Source organism: Durio zibethinus, chromosome 14, assembly GCF_047325235.1.
Source record: "Durio zibethinus cultivar Kanyao isolate XHJ-2024 chromosome 14, ASM4732523v1, whole genome shotgun sequence".
NCBI classification, from domain to species: domain Eukaryota; kingdom Viridiplantae; phylum Streptophyta; class Magnoliopsida; order Malvales; family Malvaceae; genus Durio; species Durio zibethinus.
Window position 1 is genome coordinate 25,274,547 of NC_143175.1, and position 18,313 is coordinate 25,292,859.

General features: G+C 37.6%; 4 protein-coding genes and 1 pseudogene across 6 annotated transcripts; 3 read left to right on the top strand and 2 right to left on the bottom strand.

The window, feature by feature from the left end:
• The first annotated feature begins 247 nt into the window (after nucleotides 1-247).
• On the top strand, nucleotides 248-4,054 carry LOC111294527 (putative sugar phosphate/phosphate translocator At3g11320). The gene is made up of 13 exons (XM_089743010.1): nucleotides 248-404; nucleotides 495-530; nucleotides 629-857; nucleotides 963-1,003; nucleotides 1,121-1,219; nucleotides 1,281-1,299; nucleotides 1,397-1,405; nucleotides 1,513-1,606; nucleotides 1,954-2,019; nucleotides 2,253-2,839; nucleotides 3,059-3,162; nucleotides 3,352-3,580; nucleotides 3,698-4,054. Exons 1-13 carry the CDS (start codon nucleotides 373-375, stop codon nucleotides 3,842-3,844), a joined length of 1,692 nt encoding a protein of 563 aa, XP_089599136.1. The 5' UTR covers nucleotides 248-372; the 3' UTR covers nucleotides 3,845-4,054.
• Nucleotides 4,055-5,098: 1,044 nt separating this feature from the next.
• Nucleotides 5,099-8,501, top strand: LOC111294524 (mitochondrial uncoupling protein 1-like). Its single transcript, XM_022887879.2, has 9 exons — nucleotides 5,099-5,373; nucleotides 5,882-6,100; nucleotides 6,195-6,273; nucleotides 6,367-6,500; nucleotides 6,595-6,693; nucleotides 6,792-6,896; nucleotides 7,352-7,426; nucleotides 7,821-7,907; nucleotides 8,246-8,501. The coding sequence occupies exons 1-9, from the start codon at nucleotides 5,290-5,292 to the stop codon at nucleotides 8,279-8,281; spliced, it is 918 nt and encodes a 305-aa protein (XP_022743614.2). The 5' UTR covers nucleotides 5,099-5,289; the 3' UTR covers nucleotides 8,282-8,501.
• Nucleotides 8,502-8,680: 179 nt separating this feature from the next.
• Nucleotides 8,681-10,993, top strand: LOC111294522 (E3 ubiquitin-protein ligase HAKAI homolog; annotated as a pseudogene). Its single transcript, XR_016327873.1, has 3 exons — nucleotides 8,681-9,091; nucleotides 9,256-9,314; nucleotides 9,641-10,993. The product of XR_016327873.1 is annotated as an E3 ubiquitin-protein ligase HAKAI homolog (transcript).
• A 257-nt stretch (nucleotides 10,994-11,250) lies between these two features.
• On the bottom strand, nucleotides 11,251-12,987 carry LOC111294526 (reticulon-like protein B12). Of its 2 annotated transcripts, XM_089744147.1 has the most exons (4): nucleotides 12,876-12,987; nucleotides 12,397-12,577; nucleotides 11,958-12,169; nucleotides 11,251-11,703 (listed from the first exon to the last, which is right to left on the bottom strand). In XM_089744147.1, the coding sequence occupies exons 2-4, from the start codon at nucleotides 12,564-12,566 to the stop codon at nucleotides 11,642-11,644; spliced, it is 444 nt and encodes a 147-aa protein (XP_089600273.1). In that variant the 5' UTR covers nucleotides 12,567-12,577; nucleotides 12,876-12,987; the 3' UTR covers nucleotides 11,251-11,641. The 2 variants fall into 2 exon arrangements, with proteins under 2 accessions (XP_089600273.1, XP_089600272.1); XM_089744146.1 differs by lacking the exon at nucleotides 12,876-12,987 and having other exon boundaries at nucleotides 11,532-11,744; nucleotides 12,397-12,704.
• A 614-nt stretch (nucleotides 12,988-13,601) lies between these two features.
• Nucleotides 13,602-18,161, bottom strand: LOC111294525 (ataxin-3 homolog). Its single transcript, XM_022887880.2, has 4 exons — nucleotides 18,082-18,161; nucleotides 17,705-17,823; nucleotides 16,162-17,159; nucleotides 13,602-14,387 (listed from the first exon to the last, which is right to left on the bottom strand). Exons 3-4 carry the CDS (start codon nucleotides 16,411-16,413, stop codon nucleotides 13,800-13,802), a joined length of 840 nt encoding a protein of 279 aa, XP_022743615.2. The 5' UTR covers nucleotides 16,414-17,159; nucleotides 17,705-17,823; nucleotides 18,082-18,161; the 3' UTR covers nucleotides 13,602-13,799.
• Nucleotides 18,162-18,313: the final 152 nt, after the last annotated feature.

The following is an 18,313-nucleotide window of genomic DNA, read 5'->3' on the forward strand; positions in this document are numbered from 1 at the left end:
TTAATTTTTTTTAAAAATTTAATTATATATAATATAAAATAATTATTACCTTATCTATTTATCATCTTATACACTAATTATAATTTTTTTTCTGAGAACAATCCATTTGGGCCACGCGCTATAATCAGAAGAACGAAAACCAAGAAATTGTCTGTTGATTTCTGGGTCAGGTGTGGCCCAATAAAATGTGTACTTAAAAGCCCACATGAAATCCAAGTGTATCTCGCGTGACCACCAGAAAGCATACGCCCACTCACACCATAACATTTCCTGTCCTCTGTAAATTTCACCTTTTATCCTGTTTCTCATCTTTTCGCTAGCGTTTTGTTCTTTCGTAGGCAAAGCGGCAGCAGAGACTTCTTCGAGTCGAAAATGGTGAAAGGTCGCCAAGGAGAGCGCGTCAGGTTTCACTCTCTCAAACCCAAATCCCTTTTTGTTCTTAGTTTCGTCGCTCCTCTTTCTCATTTGGTCTTTAATTTTTTTCTGTTTAATAGGCTCTACGTTCGTGGAACCATTCTGGGCTACAAGAGGTAGCAAATTTTTTTCTTTTGATTTCTTGAGCTGGTTAAGGAAGTGTTTGGATTGGTGCTCAAGAATGGGTTTTTCGTTTGGTTTGGTTTTGTAAAAGGTCGAAGTCGAACCAGTATCCGAAAACATCCCTGATTCAGATCGAAGGAGTGAACACGAAGGAGGAAGTAGGATGGTACTGTGGGAAGCGGATGGCATATATTTACAAGGCGAAAGTGAAGAAGAATGGGTCTCATTATCGTTGCATTTGGGGTAAAGTAGCAAGGCCTCATGGAAACAGTGGCATTGTTCGTGCTAAGTTCAAGTCTAACCTCCCTCCCAAATCTATGGTAATTAAACAAGTTGTAATCAACTAATTACTAATTAGCTTTTTTTTATTAGTTTTGTTTGGTTCTGGTTTTGCTGACGCTGGTCTCTTTTTATTGGTTGAATAGGGTGATAAAGTGAGAGTTTTCATGTATCCCAGCAACATTTGAGGTAATATGAAACGATTCTCATTTTCCATTTTATGTGCAGTTGACAACTCATTCCACTATGTTAGCATTGTATTCAAGTGATGCCCATTTCTGGATTGTTAAACTGTTGAGGATAGCTTCCTGTCTCTAGATGATGAAATCAACTTGGAAATTTATACTGGACTTTCCGTTACTAAAGTTGTGATAGCGAGACTTTGGATTAATTATGGAAACTTGTGCTAAAATATAGTTAAATTTATAATTCCTATTGATCTTTTCATCTAATTATTTCATTAGCTTTTGGTTAAATGGATTTGTATGTCTGGCCTTAGCAGGATGGAAATCATATAGTCCTATTTTATTAGCTCATTCATTTTATTGATCAATCATTTTGTTCTTCTTTTGTATTGCAGTGGGACGGTGTAGATGCTTGATAGGCATTGCAAGTGGATAGGTTGAGTGAGTCGAGACTGAATCTCAATTTAGAGTTAAATTTTGCTGTTTTCTGTTTGAGAGCTATGGTTCCTAGCTTGCTTTCATATTTGGTGTTTCTTCAATATTTCTTATGATAATGATTATAGTTAGTTCCAAAAGTGGAATATTTGTTATTGGATCAACTATTAGTATTTGAATCTTAAGAACATGTGCGGCAATCCAATTTTTGAAGCATGAAAAATTTACCCTATTGCTATTAGGATCTTGTTATTGTAGCTATTTATTAATCAATTAAAAGAATGTCTTCACTTCGGCCTTTCGCGGATTTGCTTTTGTTTTCTCTGTAAAAAACTAATCAAGGGCAAAAAAGTAACTGACGTCCATTGTAGGGCTTGAACCTAAAACCACAAGGTTAAGAGGCTTGAGCTCTACCGACTGAGCTTGACTGGCAGTTGGTAGTGCAGAAATTAAACCGAAGTCAGGTTCATAGGCAGGGGGCTGATATAACACTATGACGAGGAAATGCAATTGTCAGCTTTTGTTTGCCTTGATATAAGATTTTCTATCTGCTTCTTTATTTCACTGAGACGTCGTGGAACTGGTGCACAATGCTGCCAACGCGTCTTAAAAATTGAAAAATACCCGAACATTGTTGACACGTACGTGGGCAAAATTATATCACGCTTATAACAGATTAAAAAGCAGGTTTTAGATTTATAATTATTCGACAGCAACCCCAAAATCAAACGTTTGATAATCATTAAATTGGCTAATTCAGGTTCCCAGTACCTGAAATAGGGGTAGGTCCCGTGAAATGTACCCTATTTCCTTAAACCTTGCATTTCTTCTTGATTCATACGGTTACGCCTTTTCTTCTGGCTCTAGAGCATGATCGCCCCTATATAGCTTCCCATCCTCCTGCTTTTTATGAAATTTTGAAGAGAAAAGAGAAAAGAAAAGAAAACCCCTTAGCCATAGCCATGAAGACTGTGATTCCATGGAACACGGTCTGGATCGTGATCTCATGGTACAGTTCAAACATTGGCGTTCTTCTTCTAAACAAGTACTTGCTTAGCAACTATGGTTTCAAGTACCCAATTTTCCTGACCATGTGCCATATGCTTGCCTGCTCTTTGCTAAGCTACTTAGCCATAGCATGGCTCAAGGTGGTTCCCATGCAAAGCATTGGTTCCAAGAAACAGTTTCTGAAGATCACAGGGTTGAGCCTGGTTTTCTGCTTTTCTGTGGTTCTTGGAAACGTGTCATTACGGTATCTTCCGGTGTCTTTTAACCAGGCCATTGGTGCCACGACGCCATTTTTTACAGCAGTTTTCGCGTATGTAATGACCAAGAAGACGGAGAGTTGGGTTACATACGTGACCTTGATACCTGTGGTTGCAGGAGTGATCATTGCCAGTGGGGTAACAATTTCCCAACTTTACCAGTATTGTTTATGTTGATTTTGATTTAAGATAATTCGTTTTTTTTAATCTTTTTATGCTTTGGTGAACCTGTTAACTAAATCTGGTTCTTTGATCTGAGTTAAATGGACAGCTCTTTTGTCAGATCTTTTCTGTTTGACTAGAGAATTATTATAAGTTGTCAATACATTTTCACGTATATGTGTTTGTCTGTTGTAGGCTGAACCAAGTTTCCACCTTTTCGGATTTCTAATGTGTGTTTCAGCTACTGCTTCAAGGGCGTTTAAATCAGTGCTTCAGGCAATTTTGCTGTCATCGGAAGAGTGAGCTTTAATTCTTCTCTCAATTCAACTGCGAAATCTTCGAAAGTTTAAAGAAATCAAAAGATTATGAATTTCGCTTTCCTAAAGTTACGTAACAAGGAAAAAAGAATTGGGGCCAAAGTTTGATGGCTATAATACTTTCTTTCACATAAAGTATAAGATTAAAATGAGTCCAATTTATTCTTCCAGGGAAAAGCTCAACTCCATGAATTTGTTGATGTACATGGCGCCAATAGCAGTAGCGATCTTGCTTCCTGCTACTTTGTTGATGGAGAAAAACGTGGTTGCCATGACTGTAGCCCTTGCAAGAAAAGATATCAAAATTGTGCACTACCTGCTTTTCAATTCTTCTCTTGCTTATTTTGTGAATTTGACCAACTTCTGGGTCACTAAACACACAAGTGCCTTGACTCTCCAGGTATTCAATAAGTTAGGGAATAGGGATGGAATCAGATTTCATTTAAAAATTTCTTGCTTTTGCATGTCAGGGTAAGTTTTAATGAATATGTTAATGATGGTCTTTAAAATCTTTCAGGTTCTGGGAAATGCAAAAGGTGCTGTTGCTGTGGTGGTTTCAATTTTGATATTCAGGAATCCTGTTTCATTCATTGGGATGCTGGGCTACTCACTAACAGGTCTTGGAGTTGTTCTCTACAATGAATCCAAAAAGGAAAACAAATAACATCTTATTAATTCTAATTCACAAGTTAGAACATCATCAGAAGCTGTTCTGCTATTGTTTAAGCAGGTGCCTGTTGCTTATGCCTCAAATTCTGCCATCATTTGTTTTTTAGAAACTCGCAAGAGAAGAATTAGCTGCTTCTAGCTATGGTTCCAATTTTCTGGAATCAAGCAACCATATTATGAAATATCGAGTCACAAATTGCTATTGATTTTTCTTTGCTTGGTATGGTTGAAGCTAGCTCAATAAGTCTTTTTTGCTTTGTTTGAACCTTTTTTGGGCTTCAATTTTATCATCATTACGTCAGAGGTGTATCTTGATCATGTCAAACAAAACTGTTAGAACAAAATGTTGTATAAGTTCAACTGACTCTTTTTCATCCACATGTATAAATCATTGAAATGTTTCTTCACCGGATTTCATTTGAAGACGTCTGGTTACAATTAGTACATCAATTTGGATGATTTTATATACAGAAAGATTAAAATATAATAACTTCGAATAATTGGAGATTCAACTAAAAATCAAAATAAAGTTTAACTCAAAGTTTAAGAATCATAACTGCTATCAACTTATTTTTTATTAAAACAATAGAGAAATTGAACTGTTGAATGTCTTAGATGATTTTCTTCAGGCCAAAAGATGTATGCTGAGAAAGAAATCACTAGTAAATTACCTGAGAGCCTTGTCATTGGCTGTGGTTTTCTTCTTTTACATGCATAAAAGGACATTAGTTCCAGTCTTCAACCATGAAGTTGGAACCTCGAATCACCAGCCTGATGGGCTAACCATTGCCAAGTGGTGACCATGTGGAAAACCATATTCTTCAGGCTTTTAACGAGTCTTTTATGGCTGCCAATCACAGAGCATACATCTTGACTTATTCCCACCAAAAGCTTACTTGGTAATTCCATCCGAATAGGCCCAATGGCAAGCACGACATCCACTATCAAGGTGACGTCGTTTTATGGTCGAATTCGCCGTGGGTCGGTAGAATTTTTTTACTTTTTTTCATGTAATTATTCCATTTTCAAAGACTTGTTTTGTGGCGGGCTGTGAAATAAAGACGGCTTACCAATTTTTTCCAGGAGCTGAGCCGGCCAACCACTACCCTTTTGACGATAAGGTTACGTGTCTTAATATAATTGGTACAAAAATCAAAACTCTTAAATGTAGAGTGTAGAGGAAATTTGCCCAAGTTGAAGAGCCCAGCCGGAAACAAAATAAAAGCGAGCGAGGCCGAGATGACGAAGCGAGGAAGAAAGGCAGCGGACCAAATTGCGCAAGCCTCCTCATTACTTTTCCCGAGATTCCTAATTTCCTTTCCTCATCACTTCCATCACTCTCTTTGCTCTCCCCTCCTTTTTATAAAGTAAAATCTTAGTTGATTTTCAATTCCTTTGTTACTATCCTTTACATTTCTTCTGCTGAGAGAGGTTTTGAAAATGGTGGCTGATCAAAAGGGTAAATCCGATATCTCCTTCGCCGGAACCTTCGCCAGCAGCGCCTTCGCTGCTTGCTTCGCTGAGGTATTAGAAAATCACTACCCACTCATTTGTTTTTCTTGTTTTACTTCGCTTTTGGTATCTTGTTCTTTGGTCGTTCTGTTTGTGGTTGACTTGAAATGTACAAAAAATAGTAGCTTGATTGATGATTTGATTGTAAATTTGCATGCAAGAAACGGTTTTTTATTTGTGTGTGTGTGAGTGCAGATATTTGACAGGATCAAGTAAAGTTCACATTTTTGGTGAAACAAACGTTGGATTAATAAAGTTGTTGGTTTTCTTTCAATATTTCCAAGAATTTGGTTAACTTCGCAACAATTTTGACCCCTAAATTTGAAATTTTTTTATATGTGATATGAATGATGTTTGACTTCTATGAACTACAAAAAGGGTATGAAGTTGGCCAGTGCTAAATCAATTTATAGATAGGGGATTGAGAAAGCTTCTTGTGATTCAAATTGTTGGAAAAAAATATTTTTGCTTTAATATGAAGTTCAATTATATTATTGGTGTGCACTTGAATTTAATGTAGATATGTACAATTCCTTTGGACACTGCTAAAGTTAGGCTCCAGCTTCAGAAGAAAGCTGTTGGTGGAGATGCGGCGGCGCTACCAAAATACAGGGGTTTGTTAGGTACAGTTGGTACTATTGCTAGGGAAGAAGGTTTAGCGGCGCTCTGGAAAGGTGTTATACCCGGATTACATCGTCAGTGTCTTTTTGGTGGTTTGAGAATTGGGATGTATGAGCCTGTGGGTGTCGAATCTTCACATAAACGTATTGTGTATTTCTCGTGTTTTTGTCTTCTTGTTGATATGATCTCAAATAAACTTTTAATTATGGCAGGTTAAGAATTTTTATGTGGGAAAAGACCATGTTGGAGATGTTCCTTTGACCAAGAAAATACTTGCTGCCCTTACAACTGGTAAAGAATATGGAGGATATGGCTGGGATTTCTTTTTGTTTCTGGCAAATTTATCCAAGATGGTTGCTCTACTTTAGTTGTTTATTTGCACAGGTGCTCTAGGAATTACAGTGGCAAATCCAACTGATCTTGTGAAAGTTAGACTTCAGGCTGAAGGGAGATTACCACCTGGAGTACCTAGGCGCTATTCTGGGGCACTTAATGCTTATTCCACCATTGCTAGACAGGTTAGATGTCTATTGGGGAATAAAGAGATACCAAGTTTCGAGCTTGTTACTAGCTTTTGACTCTTCTGTTTGCATCTTGATTTTCCAACTCTAGGAAGGAGTTGCTGCTCTTTGGACTGGGCTTGGACCCAATATAGCACGGAATGCTATTATCAATGCTGCTGAACTTGCAAGCTACGATCAAGTAAAGCAGGTAAAGTAATAATAAATGCACATAGTTATTATCTTGTTGAACTTCCTGTTTCAAAAGTGCTCCTTTTTGTTTTTTCTAATGTCTATCTTTCAATGCAGACAATTTTGAAAATCCCTGGATTCACTGATAATGTTGTGACTCATCTCTTTGCTGGTCTTGGGGCAGGATTTTTTGCTGTCTGTATTGGTTCTCCAGTAGATGTGGTATTGCATCAAAGTTCACATTTTGCCTCTTTTCTCTAATTTGTTGGTAGTATATCTTTTTTTGTCTGCTAGTATTAATGAAACTAGTATGTTATTGTATGAAAATGAGATCATGTAGCATGTTTGTGATTACGGGACTTCATCCACATTGTCTGGCCAATTAAGTATGTTTATTGCTGTCAAATTTGCTCAGACTCTATCATGAGGAGTTTTTAATATGTTTTACTATCTATGTAAATGTATTTATAGGCTATTCCATTGGAAGTTATATTGTGATGTCTGTCTAGGTTAGGACATAGTTGAATTAAGGTCTGTTTTTCATTTCACCTGGTCGGCTAGATGCATCTGCATCCTGTTTGCTTTATAAGCTGGTTGAATGCAATATTATCCTATGTTTTCCAATCGCTGTAGTATCAAACAAATTTGATGGGTTTTACTCTTTTCCTCCCCTGCAGGTTAAGTCGAGAATGATGGGAGATTCAGCTTACAAGAGCACACTTGATTGTTTCATCAAAACTTTGAAAAATGATGTATGTTTGCTTTCTTTGATCTTATATCTCCTTTTCTAGGCATCCTGTTATTACTATACCCTAGACTCAGCTTTGTAACGAGTGATAGAAATAATTATGCATGGAAACTGATTATTTACGTATTTAACTGCAAGATGGTTCCATTCCTCTGAGCATCAATGCCCGACATACTTAAGCACTTCTTCTTCCGTTGTATAGCAGTTATAACTCATTCTGATTCACTAGTTACAACATTTATTTATGCAACAGAAAACATGGAAAAAGAAAAAAAAATTCATATCCTTTCTACGCTTGTAAATTAAAAAATTTGTTGCTAGTTAAGGAGGTACTAGCTGCAGGTGACAGTCTAAATGTGTACAAGCATTTAACTTACAGCATTCATTATCATTTGCAGGGACCTTTGGCCTTCTATAAGGGTTTTATCCCGAATTTTGGACGGCTAGGATCTTGGAATGTGATCATGTTTCTTACCTTAGAACAGGTGAAAGTTGCAAACTTTACTTTTCCCACTATTTGTAGAGCTGGGGTTTTCATTTTCTCAACTTCATCTCCTTGACGGGAGGTTCAGTTGACGCCTATTGGGCAGTCAGATTTGAGAATTTCTTGTGTTGGTCCATAGGGTATAGTTAAATTTTCTTTTCGTTAAAACTGCTAATTTTTTAACAGAGCTTGTTCATGAGCAATCTTTTTATTCTTGACAACAACCAGCTGATTATGGAACAAGGACTGCTATTTTGCCTAGACTGTTTATAAATGCATTCTCAATTGTTTATATCTGGCTTGCATATCTAAAATATTTCTTTCTTCATTCCTCGGCAGGCAAAGAAATTTGTCAGAAATCTAGAATCCTCGTGAGCTTAAAAGGGATGATCATCAATCCCACAGAGCAAGAATTACAAGTGGGACTACCATTGAAGTTTTACAGAGAATAATAGAAATTTATCTTATTCCCTTAAATATTTATGTCATTGGTCTCATTTTGGTAATTGAGACAAATTATGCCAGGGGAATCTCTTGAAATTTCACTCAACTTAGAAACTTTGAAATAATTTTTATGGTCATTTTTATTACTGCAGTTATCATTTGTCATCCCATTGAAATATTGAAACTGTTAAAATCAGAAATTTGTCATCATATATTTCCTCCATTGCACCCACACAGATTTTTTTAATGCCATACTCCAATTACTTATAGCCCAATAGATAGAGGGTTAAAAGCCCAAAATAAGACAGGCCTTAATTGAGGAGCCCATACAAGAAAAATAAAATGGGCCCAATCCAAGCCGGTTTAGGTGTCAAATTTCAGATGGACCATAACCGCTATTTAACAAATTCGATCAATCTGAGAGTCGAAGAGATTTGATTAGATTTTGATTTCGTGGAAGAGCCGAAGATGCAAGTCGAATCAAAGATGCTTCAAATCCGACTAAGCAAGGGCCCATCCTCGGACGCTGGCGGCTCCTTGAAGCCATTGCCAGTGGAAACGGTGACGGTAACTTGCCCCGACCACCTCATTCTCGCCGACCTTCCCGTTGCGAAGAGCGTTGGCGCCGCTACCTCCTCCTCGCTCTTGAAGACCGTCGGTCGTAGGTCCCGCCGCCAGCTCGGCGAGCGAGTCCACTTCTGCGTTCGCTGCGATTTTCCCATAGCGATCTACGGCCGCTTGGTACTCTTTCTTTGTGATTTTCTCAAAATTATATTTATCTTTGAATTAAAATTAACTAATTTGTAAAAGAGTTAGAGTAGATAACAAAATTTAATAAATTATTGTTAGGAGTTCCTTTATGCATTGGAATTTAGTCTGTATTTAATTTTTTTTTTTTGTTGCAGAGTCCTTGTGAGCATGCCTTCTGTCTCGATTGTGCAAGGAGTGATTCAATTTGCTATCTGTAAGTGATCACTTCTTAATTCTTTAATGCTAAGTGGTGTTTGAAGAATCGTAGGATTTTCGTAGTTAGTTTATCTATGTGAGTTTTTGAATGGTTCATGAGTAATCACAACCAATATCATTAATTTACTGAGTTTTTACTAAGCAAAATCTTTAAGATGTGGAAATTTCATGCCTTTTTTTCTTTTTCCTTTTTTTTTATCTCTGGGTTTCTGTTTGTTTTCTTGTGGAATGTCTGATTTTGACTGGTTTATGAATTAATCTTTGTTCTGTTTAAACACAAGTAGCTGGGCATTGACAAAACTATTGTTTCTTATGTTTTTACAGTTGTGATGAACGTATACAGAAGATTCAGACACTTAAGATGATGGAGGGGATCTTCATCTGTGCAGCTCCTCACTGTCTTAAGTCGTTTCTGAAGAAGACTGAATTTGAGTCTCATATCCATGAGAGCCACGCTGAGCTTTTACAGCCTAACGCAGACAAAGAAGATGGTAAAGAATCAGAGGTTCAGAGTGCTAAACAACCTACAGGTTCAGATTCCACTGTTCGAGGTCCTCCAAGGCCTGCAAATTCTCCTGGTTCAAACCCCCAGCTACATGATATTGAAGACAAAGTTCGTTGGCAGCAGCCCAGAGAACAAATGCCTCTGAGGCCAATGATGCCAATGGGATTTGGTCAATTGCAGAATTATCCATCAGGCCCCCAACCGGACAATAACCATCCCCCAGGCTTTGACAGGTCTGGCCCTCTCAACCATTTCCAACAAGGCTTTGACCGGCAGGGCACCCCACAACCAGAATCTAGTCAGTTTTCGGACAACCAGCAGGGACTCTTATCTGAGAACCAGTTTTCTGAATACCCGCATATGCATTCCATGCAACCACCTAATTTTGTTACATCAATGAATTCAAATCCTATGTTAAATCCATATGGCGTTCCTCCATTTCCAACTGATGGAGCTCAATCATTTTATGGTGCTCCCTATGAGATGGCTCGGCCGAGTTCAGCACCCGATGTTGGTTCCGAACAGGGGTCATTGTTGGGTTTCCCATCAGGTCCACTTGGGGCTGTAAACTACCCAGCAGCTTTTCCTCAGTCTTGGAATGGGGGGCAACCTGGTGTCCACTTTGAAGCTTCGCCTGGTGGTCACTTGGTGGGGGATGGTTTTGCGAATTATCAAGGTGATTATAGGCGAAATCCTGGAGGTTTACCAATGATTCCTCCCCCACCAACTGCTAAGAAAGGGATGGAAGCTGTGCAGGGTAGTAATGCCATAGACCCTAGGGATGGCAAAGGTATATATTGATACCACACCCACGGAAGTTCTGGCACCAGCTCCACTTCCACATCATATGTCACAACTTAAACGAGGCAAGTTCCACTCTGGTGATATTGGTCGTGACGGAAAAGGGTTTGGGTGGCAGCAAGAGAACCTTAATGGCTTTGCAGGTAGCCAGGACTAGGAATTGCTTGTATTTTTTTGGTCAACATGTGATCTTTTCTCGTTTTGGGTCTTTGATTAAGCTTTGTAATGGGCTGTCGATTTCTTAATATCATAAAGAGCATTCTACTCCCTTTTATATGATTGAGTTTGCAAATTTATGATTTGCATCTAGGTTCTTCAATGGAAATTTTCTATATAATATTCAAGTGTTAATAGAAATTTCCTTTTCTCCACTGCCTTTTGTTTGGTTCGGATCAGATTATTCATCAAGTTTTGAGCAATTGATCAGAATATTTTCTATATAACATTCAAGTGTCGATAGAAATTACAGGCGAACTTGCCTACATTACATTGCCATTAACGAAAACTTGAACAAATTTTGGTTCGTAGTTTCAACATTAAAATAAAGATTTGAAAGTTCAGGGGCTTGAAAAATATGGTGATCATAAAAATTTGATCTCGAATTGGAATTACATTTTGCGAACATGTCTTGTAAAAGTAAAAACTATATTTCCTTGTATAAATGTTCCTCAACCATTCACTTCACTAAGGATGATTTCATTTGAGTGGTAGCTTCCTTGACATCTCTCTGGTCAAAACCTATGAACTCATACGCCAGAAACAATAATACAGAGAGGAAAAATAAAAGAGAAATTGCATTTCTCCACATCCCCCATGCTCAACAAGAAACTTGTGCCTGCTGTTGGCACTTGCGAGCAGAAAGAAAAACAAATTCTACAGAAGAAAGAAAACCGACGATGAAACAAAGGAAATTAGCTTAACTTCTTCTTCTCCAAAATCCATTTCCGGATTTTGTTCACAAATTTTTAATCAAATTTCACATACAGCTGCTGCATTTTCCTGCACCCATGTATGACATATTAATCAAGATAGCCTTCGTATCTCATGTAGAGCGCTGGAACTGTGAGAACAACAACGAGGCCTGGCAGACGGAAAGTTGATAAACAGATATATTACTGGAATCTGAGATTCATATATCAAAATAATTAAAACCACTAAGAGAAACTACGCATGGACCATGCAATTCTTTTATACTTATAAGGAAACAGAACTCCTATTGAAACACAAAGTAGTCTGAGAAAGGTGGTCCTTAACTCGATCCCCCTCCCCTTTACTTGTAAACGATGATGATGATGAAGATAGTAATAATAATAACAACTTGGAATTAAAACTTACTGGTGTAGCCCAAAGTATGGAAATCAGTCAAGCCACCAAGAACAGAAATCAGCAACAAGTATGCAACAACCTTGAAGAACAACCTTGCATCTTTACCCAATGCAATGTCTTGAGAAACCGAGAGCAAATCATTTACATGGTCTCGGATGAAAGCTCCCACTTCATTTACCATTTCTTCTGATAGATACAATACTGGAAGAGGTGGAGCAGGTCTATTTTAAGACAATAAGTAAATTCAGTTGCTAGTTTCTAATTGGCAAAAATGGAAATTCATATCGATACGAAGAATGGAACAACTTCATTTTATTCTAGTGCTAATAATTATGTACTTGTTCAAACATTTTTTACTTAAAATCTCAAAATTTTTACCACATATTTAGTAAGAAAGTAATAACTTCTTATGACATCTGAGTTTGAGTAGCACAGCTGCATTAATTACCGGTTAAGAATTGCAGCAGATTTGGCCCGGAGAAATAGAATGAAAATGAGAAGGAGGAGAACGGTAGAGAGAAGTGATAACAGAGTGTAGCCAGATTTCTCAAACACCACCCAAGCAGCCAGAGTGACAAACAAGATCCCCACAGTCAAATTCCCTCGCCTCCACAACATCAAATCTGCAACTGTTCAAAGCAAAAGCAATCATCAACCTTTATGGTGTGGATAAACTCTAAAACCAACTGGTAAATGGCAGTAAACTCCAAAATCAACTGGTAAAATGGTAGTAGATCAAGGTATGTCATTGCACTAAAGGAAAAGTCACCTATACCAGAAAGCTATAAAGCAAAAAGTAAAGAAAGGATCATCGAAGATCCATTTCACAGTGAAAGAACTACTAAACCAATGAAATGCTATTGGGATTCAATCAAGCTTATCAAAATGAATTCAAAAGAAAAACCCAATGGTGAAAAAGTGAGATACTTTGCCTAAGCCTCCTCCAAGGATCTCATGAAATATTCTGTGTCTGTTGAACAATCAAATAACAGATCTTTTAAACCCAAAATATTTTAGATGGCTTTGAGATGAATCATCAGACTTCCGATGAACATATATATATATATATATATATATATAAAAAATAGGTTTCCAGCCTAAAAGCTTCATCCCACTCATACCTTTTGCAACATTTCTTTTTTATTTTCTTTCAAATTCCCTTCTCACTAGTTTCCAAAAAAAAAAAGGTCTAAATATTAGCATAGAACAACCTGTATTAATTAAATTACGGGGATATATAAATTAGATAATCAATAAAAATAGATCGTAGATGTGAAAGCGAAGAGCGAAGACATTCCCTTCACTGACTGCTCAACAGATTCTCATGTGCCTTAGCTTTCTACGGTGTCAGAACTTTTAAGGTTGTTCCTGTCGTTTGACGAGCTTGTCCTAATGTAACATAGTAAATGAAGTATGGGTTTTGATTGGAGGGTAGTTTGGGCATTCAGCTAGGTTATTATCAGCTAGCTGGTTTTGAACATCAGATTTTACGACCAGACCGGACAATAGTGTAAAAGGACAGCACTTTCGGGTAAAACGAAGGTCATCATCCATAACAGAAAACAGAAATTTCCTGTCCTCCCTTTTGGCTTTTGTCTGAAAACGCCTATAGAGTGAAACCAACAATGCCCTGAAAGAAACTAAAACTATGGCTGAAACCCTGAAGCAGAGATCATCTATAGACTATCAGCATAAATACTAGCGCCTTTTACAATCTTAAATATATGTAATGAATGTATGTACTGCACAATGCAGCAACCTCGTGCCGAAGATGTTTGTTCAAACCATCTAAAACCTGACATGAATCAATGTCACTTGCCCAGTAAATATATATCAAAAAGAAATTTTCTGTCATGCAGTTTTTTCCCGGCTATCTTTATTTTCAGTTTTAGGAGTGTTAGCTTCAGCAGTGGCTGTGGCTGGGGATGAATCCATCAGACTGGCAGCGATTGCAGCCTTCAAGTCGTCATCTTCCATATCTGAAAGCATTTGCATATCTGTCTCTAATGAAAGGAACCGCTCAGGATGCTGTTGAGCCATATTGTTTCTCTGAGGAAGAGCCTGTGTTAAGTTACACGATTTAGTTATCCTCTCAGCATCCTCAGGAGATAGCCACTGCCCATAACCATTAGAAGCTTCAGAGGAAGCAATGGGGCACTCTTTTGGAAAGTTTCCCCTCACCAGGAAAATGCTCCAGCCAGACCTTTTTAATGAGTCCAGATAGGCTGAGAGATAAAACTTTGACAAGTGCTGTGGGGCTGCATAAAGACTGTCGAAATTATACCATTCTCCATTAACCTTCCTGATACAAAACCAATGGTCATGCAGATGACAAATGAATGCATTTTCCAGCTCAGGGTCAATTTGGGCAGGCTCAGCAACTGGGCAGTCAAAGGGAATAACCTGCAAATCCCAGACTTCTAAAGCCTTTTGCAAAACCTATGAACAAGAATTTTCAGAATAGATATCATCAGGACAACGCTATAAATGCTACATGTGAGTCATCGTAAAAATAGATCAGACATACACATGCACTTGTCTGAACAATCAAAAGGAAACAAGAGGACTCCTTTCAACACTAAATAGGGGAAGAAGATGTGTGTGTGTGTGTGTGTGTGTGTGTGAGAGAGAGAGAGAGAGAGAGAGAGAGAGAGAGAGAGAGCATAAGTAACAGCAATAAAATACCTTAACCGAGTTCTTTGTGCCAAATCATGGTCATCTTACATGTAAGTATTGAATTGATAACCATGTGTGGGCATGCATGAATGGTCATTGAAATGTCATTATAAAGGAAAATGCAAGGCAAAATCATGCAAAGTTGCTAACAAATACCCTAAAGTCAGTAACGGTTCACCCACCTTCCTAGCCACCTGATTTGGAAAGAAGCCAATAGCATTTCTAATTTAACCTTGCTAATGCTATTCTCAAGATATATATGAATGGCTCCTAAGTCCTAAACTTGATATATTCACGTATTAGGAAGCATGCTTTAGGCATATGGAGGTACAAACTTTGACTGTATCAAGTGTATTCTTTTGCTATATCTCAAAGGAGATATATATGACATGGCATTTATATGTAAAAACCAACTGTAGATGCCAATAACCACCTAAAATTGAAGATACCATAGAGGGAAATTATCATAAAGAAATTTCAAGATGAATGTCTTATCCTACATTACTTCTTGATAATTGCCCCAACCACCAGCATTGACAGGATCCTAATATGCCAGAAATAATCTACATATCAAGATTCTCATGTGTTTCACTATGAGAAAGAAAGCCTTTTCCTTTAGGTTATACTTCTAAAGATGCTAATGTTTTTCGATAAGACTTGAGAGCATTTAACAATTGGTTACTGAATGTCTTCCTCTTTCCCGGTTTAAACACATGCAGTAGGCCTTTTTTGGGTATTGGCATGTTGCTTTCTACATCAACCATAAAGAATACTAGAAAAAAAAGTGTATTGCAGGAGTCAGCTGGATTATATGGAAAAGCCAGACATGTGAGGCTGATATTTTGATCAGCAGTTGCACCAATTATATCCTTATAATCAATGCATTCTATACTGAGTGAAATGAAGATGCACAACGTCTTGCCTATGCATGTAGATTTTCAAGTGATTCACACATTGCACCACCTGAATTACACTCTCCACGTATGTGCGTTCAAGGGCAAGTTGCCTAATATGATATGACCGAAAACATACTGGATCAAACATATTAATGTATGTAATCAGGCTCACTCAGCAATAGATGCAAAAGTCGGACCGCTGGTTTAACTAACAAAACTCAAGTAGAAAATTAAGACAACCAGCTACTTCAATACACAAAAAGTTTGGGTTTTAACCTATTGAAACAATCATAATTTCGAAGTCAATAAAAGTAAAATCTCAATACCATACCAATTGTACGGTACTATATCACAAGAAAACCGACAGAAAAATTCAAATCATCCATGTCTGAATCTAACAATTCCGTCACCAAACTGCTAATCCTAATTACTGAAACTCCAAAGAACTAAACTTTCAACTATAATTGATATTATCTGACAAAAAGCTCTTTTTTTCTTCCCTTATCTTTCCACATTATGAGCAACTACAAGCTTTGACATTTTCAACAAAATAACCAAAATTTGACACTGTACTCTCGGTTTTACCGTTATCTACCATCCAATCTTGGCAACAAGAGCAAAGGAAAGAGAGAAAAAAGAACCTGGATACTAAAGTCGCCGCCGAGGGAGACATTGTGGGATTCCTCGGAGAGGAAATCGCCAGCGGAGGAGGCGATGGCGGTGCCTTCGAGCATCATCTGGCGCTCCTTGGTGTCGAGATCTGAGGCCAAAGCCGCTAAATCGAATTCGGAGAAGAAAGGTCCTTGCAACACCGTGTTGACGCAATGGACAGCACATAGCTTAGACTCTTGTACCTCGTGGTACAACATCCCTCCGTTGCTCGCTCCCTCCATCGCCCCAACCCAGTCAATTAAATCAAATGAATAAATCCTTAAACAAAGGCCCTTATCCGTTGATAACTTTTATTTCTTTTCTTTATCAAAAACCAAAGCTTTTCGGCTTCAACGAAAGGAAGAAGATGATGACGAAAGAAAGAGAAAAAAGGAGCTTTGCTTGGACGTTTTGGGAAAATTCAGCACCTGCAAAGGACCAATTGCCACGTGCAAACCTCGTTTATTTCCCTTCTGGGTTCCTTGGTAATTTTAAATGGAGGTTAAATCGGCACGCTTTGTCACAACAGGCCAAGGCAGGGCTTGAAGTCTGACTTTGGGTTTCAGTCATGGGCCTCCATTCATTCAATGTTCAAACTTCTAACCAGTAACCACCGGTCAAACATTTAGGAGAATAGATAAGATTGATATGAACCTGAAATCATAGAGCAGGAAACACAGTTGATCCAAGAAAAGTACACAACAAAACGACAAAAAGTTTACATTGATTAACCAAAAAAATAAAAGAGTGCAATGACACATCTTCCATGATGAAAGATACAACAATGTGTCGAGAAAACCCCCCCTGTGCTGTTAATCATATTCATGTCGGTAAGATTCAGTGTTTTAATCCATTTCTCAGACAAGCAGATCGTAATGGTTTCTACCGCTGTAACTTTCCTGGGTTTTCCTTTTCTGGAGCCCTTACGGAACTCAGATCCATGCTCTGCAATCTGAGTAAAACCTGAGCCATATCCACCATTTCTATGCTGTAATATTGGAAACACAAAATAAATAAATTAATGCAAGCAACAAACTGAGAGGATGAAAACGTCAAATGCATGTAGAGGCAGTCAGGCAGATGCACACATGCATGGAGCACCTAGAAATTTATAAGTCAGTGGATGCGTAGGCAATTAGAATCCGTGGCATTCGTTCATGAATGGAACTTGAAATAAAGGTTTGGCTGGCATCTGGGATAATGCAAGTTTAGCAAACAATACTTGGTCTTGTAAATGTCACCAGAAAAAGGCCTAATTAAACAACAAAAAGATAGGATAAAAAAATCATTATAATTGGAGCGTAAAATCAGGCAAACCAGCCTAAGATTTTCAACAACTATGGCAAAATTTTCTTCCGAAATTCTTAATTTAAATTTAAATATCTCTCTTAATATTTATCTGGTTGAAAAAATATTACACATAAATGTTTTTAAATTTGTAATTTTTAAATATTAATTTTAATGACATGTTAATTGATCCAGCAGCTAATCGACAATAGGGCAATGTTTTTATCCGCTGAGGACAAAGCATACCTCATGCTCTGGGATATAAACAACTATTGGCTGATCAGACAATCTTGAAAGCACCTGGGACAGAGTTCATGGCCGTTAATCAGCATCTATTGTTTCACCAAACAACTGGCTATAGACAGCTGCAAATATGCGCACAGAGAAAGGGAGATATGATTATGAGTAAATGGCAGGCCTCTTTGTGAATTAAACAATATAACGCTGTAAATTGAAGGCTAAAATTAGCTCTCAAGAACGGTATTTTTCACTCTGTCCCCAATAAAAATAGAAGGCAGAGGAAGTTCTTGCAAACGCAATAATAACTCATCCTCTTCGGAACTCGAGTATATTAACTTAAAAAGCAAGAGAGTGTTACAAATATACATCAAAATAACACTAACCATGAGCTCTGACTCTCCTCCCCAAAAATCAAGTCGTTGAATGCATTAGCAGTAACTGCAAAAGTTGATAGGTACAGATCACAACGATATGATAGGAACCGACAACACAATTAAGAATTAAAAGTCTAAAAAAGTTTCGGTGAGTCAGAGTAAGATTAGAGTTTAATTGTTAATAGTTTAAAATACGATTATTTATATGTAATTTACAAAAATTATTTGTATTATTTAAATA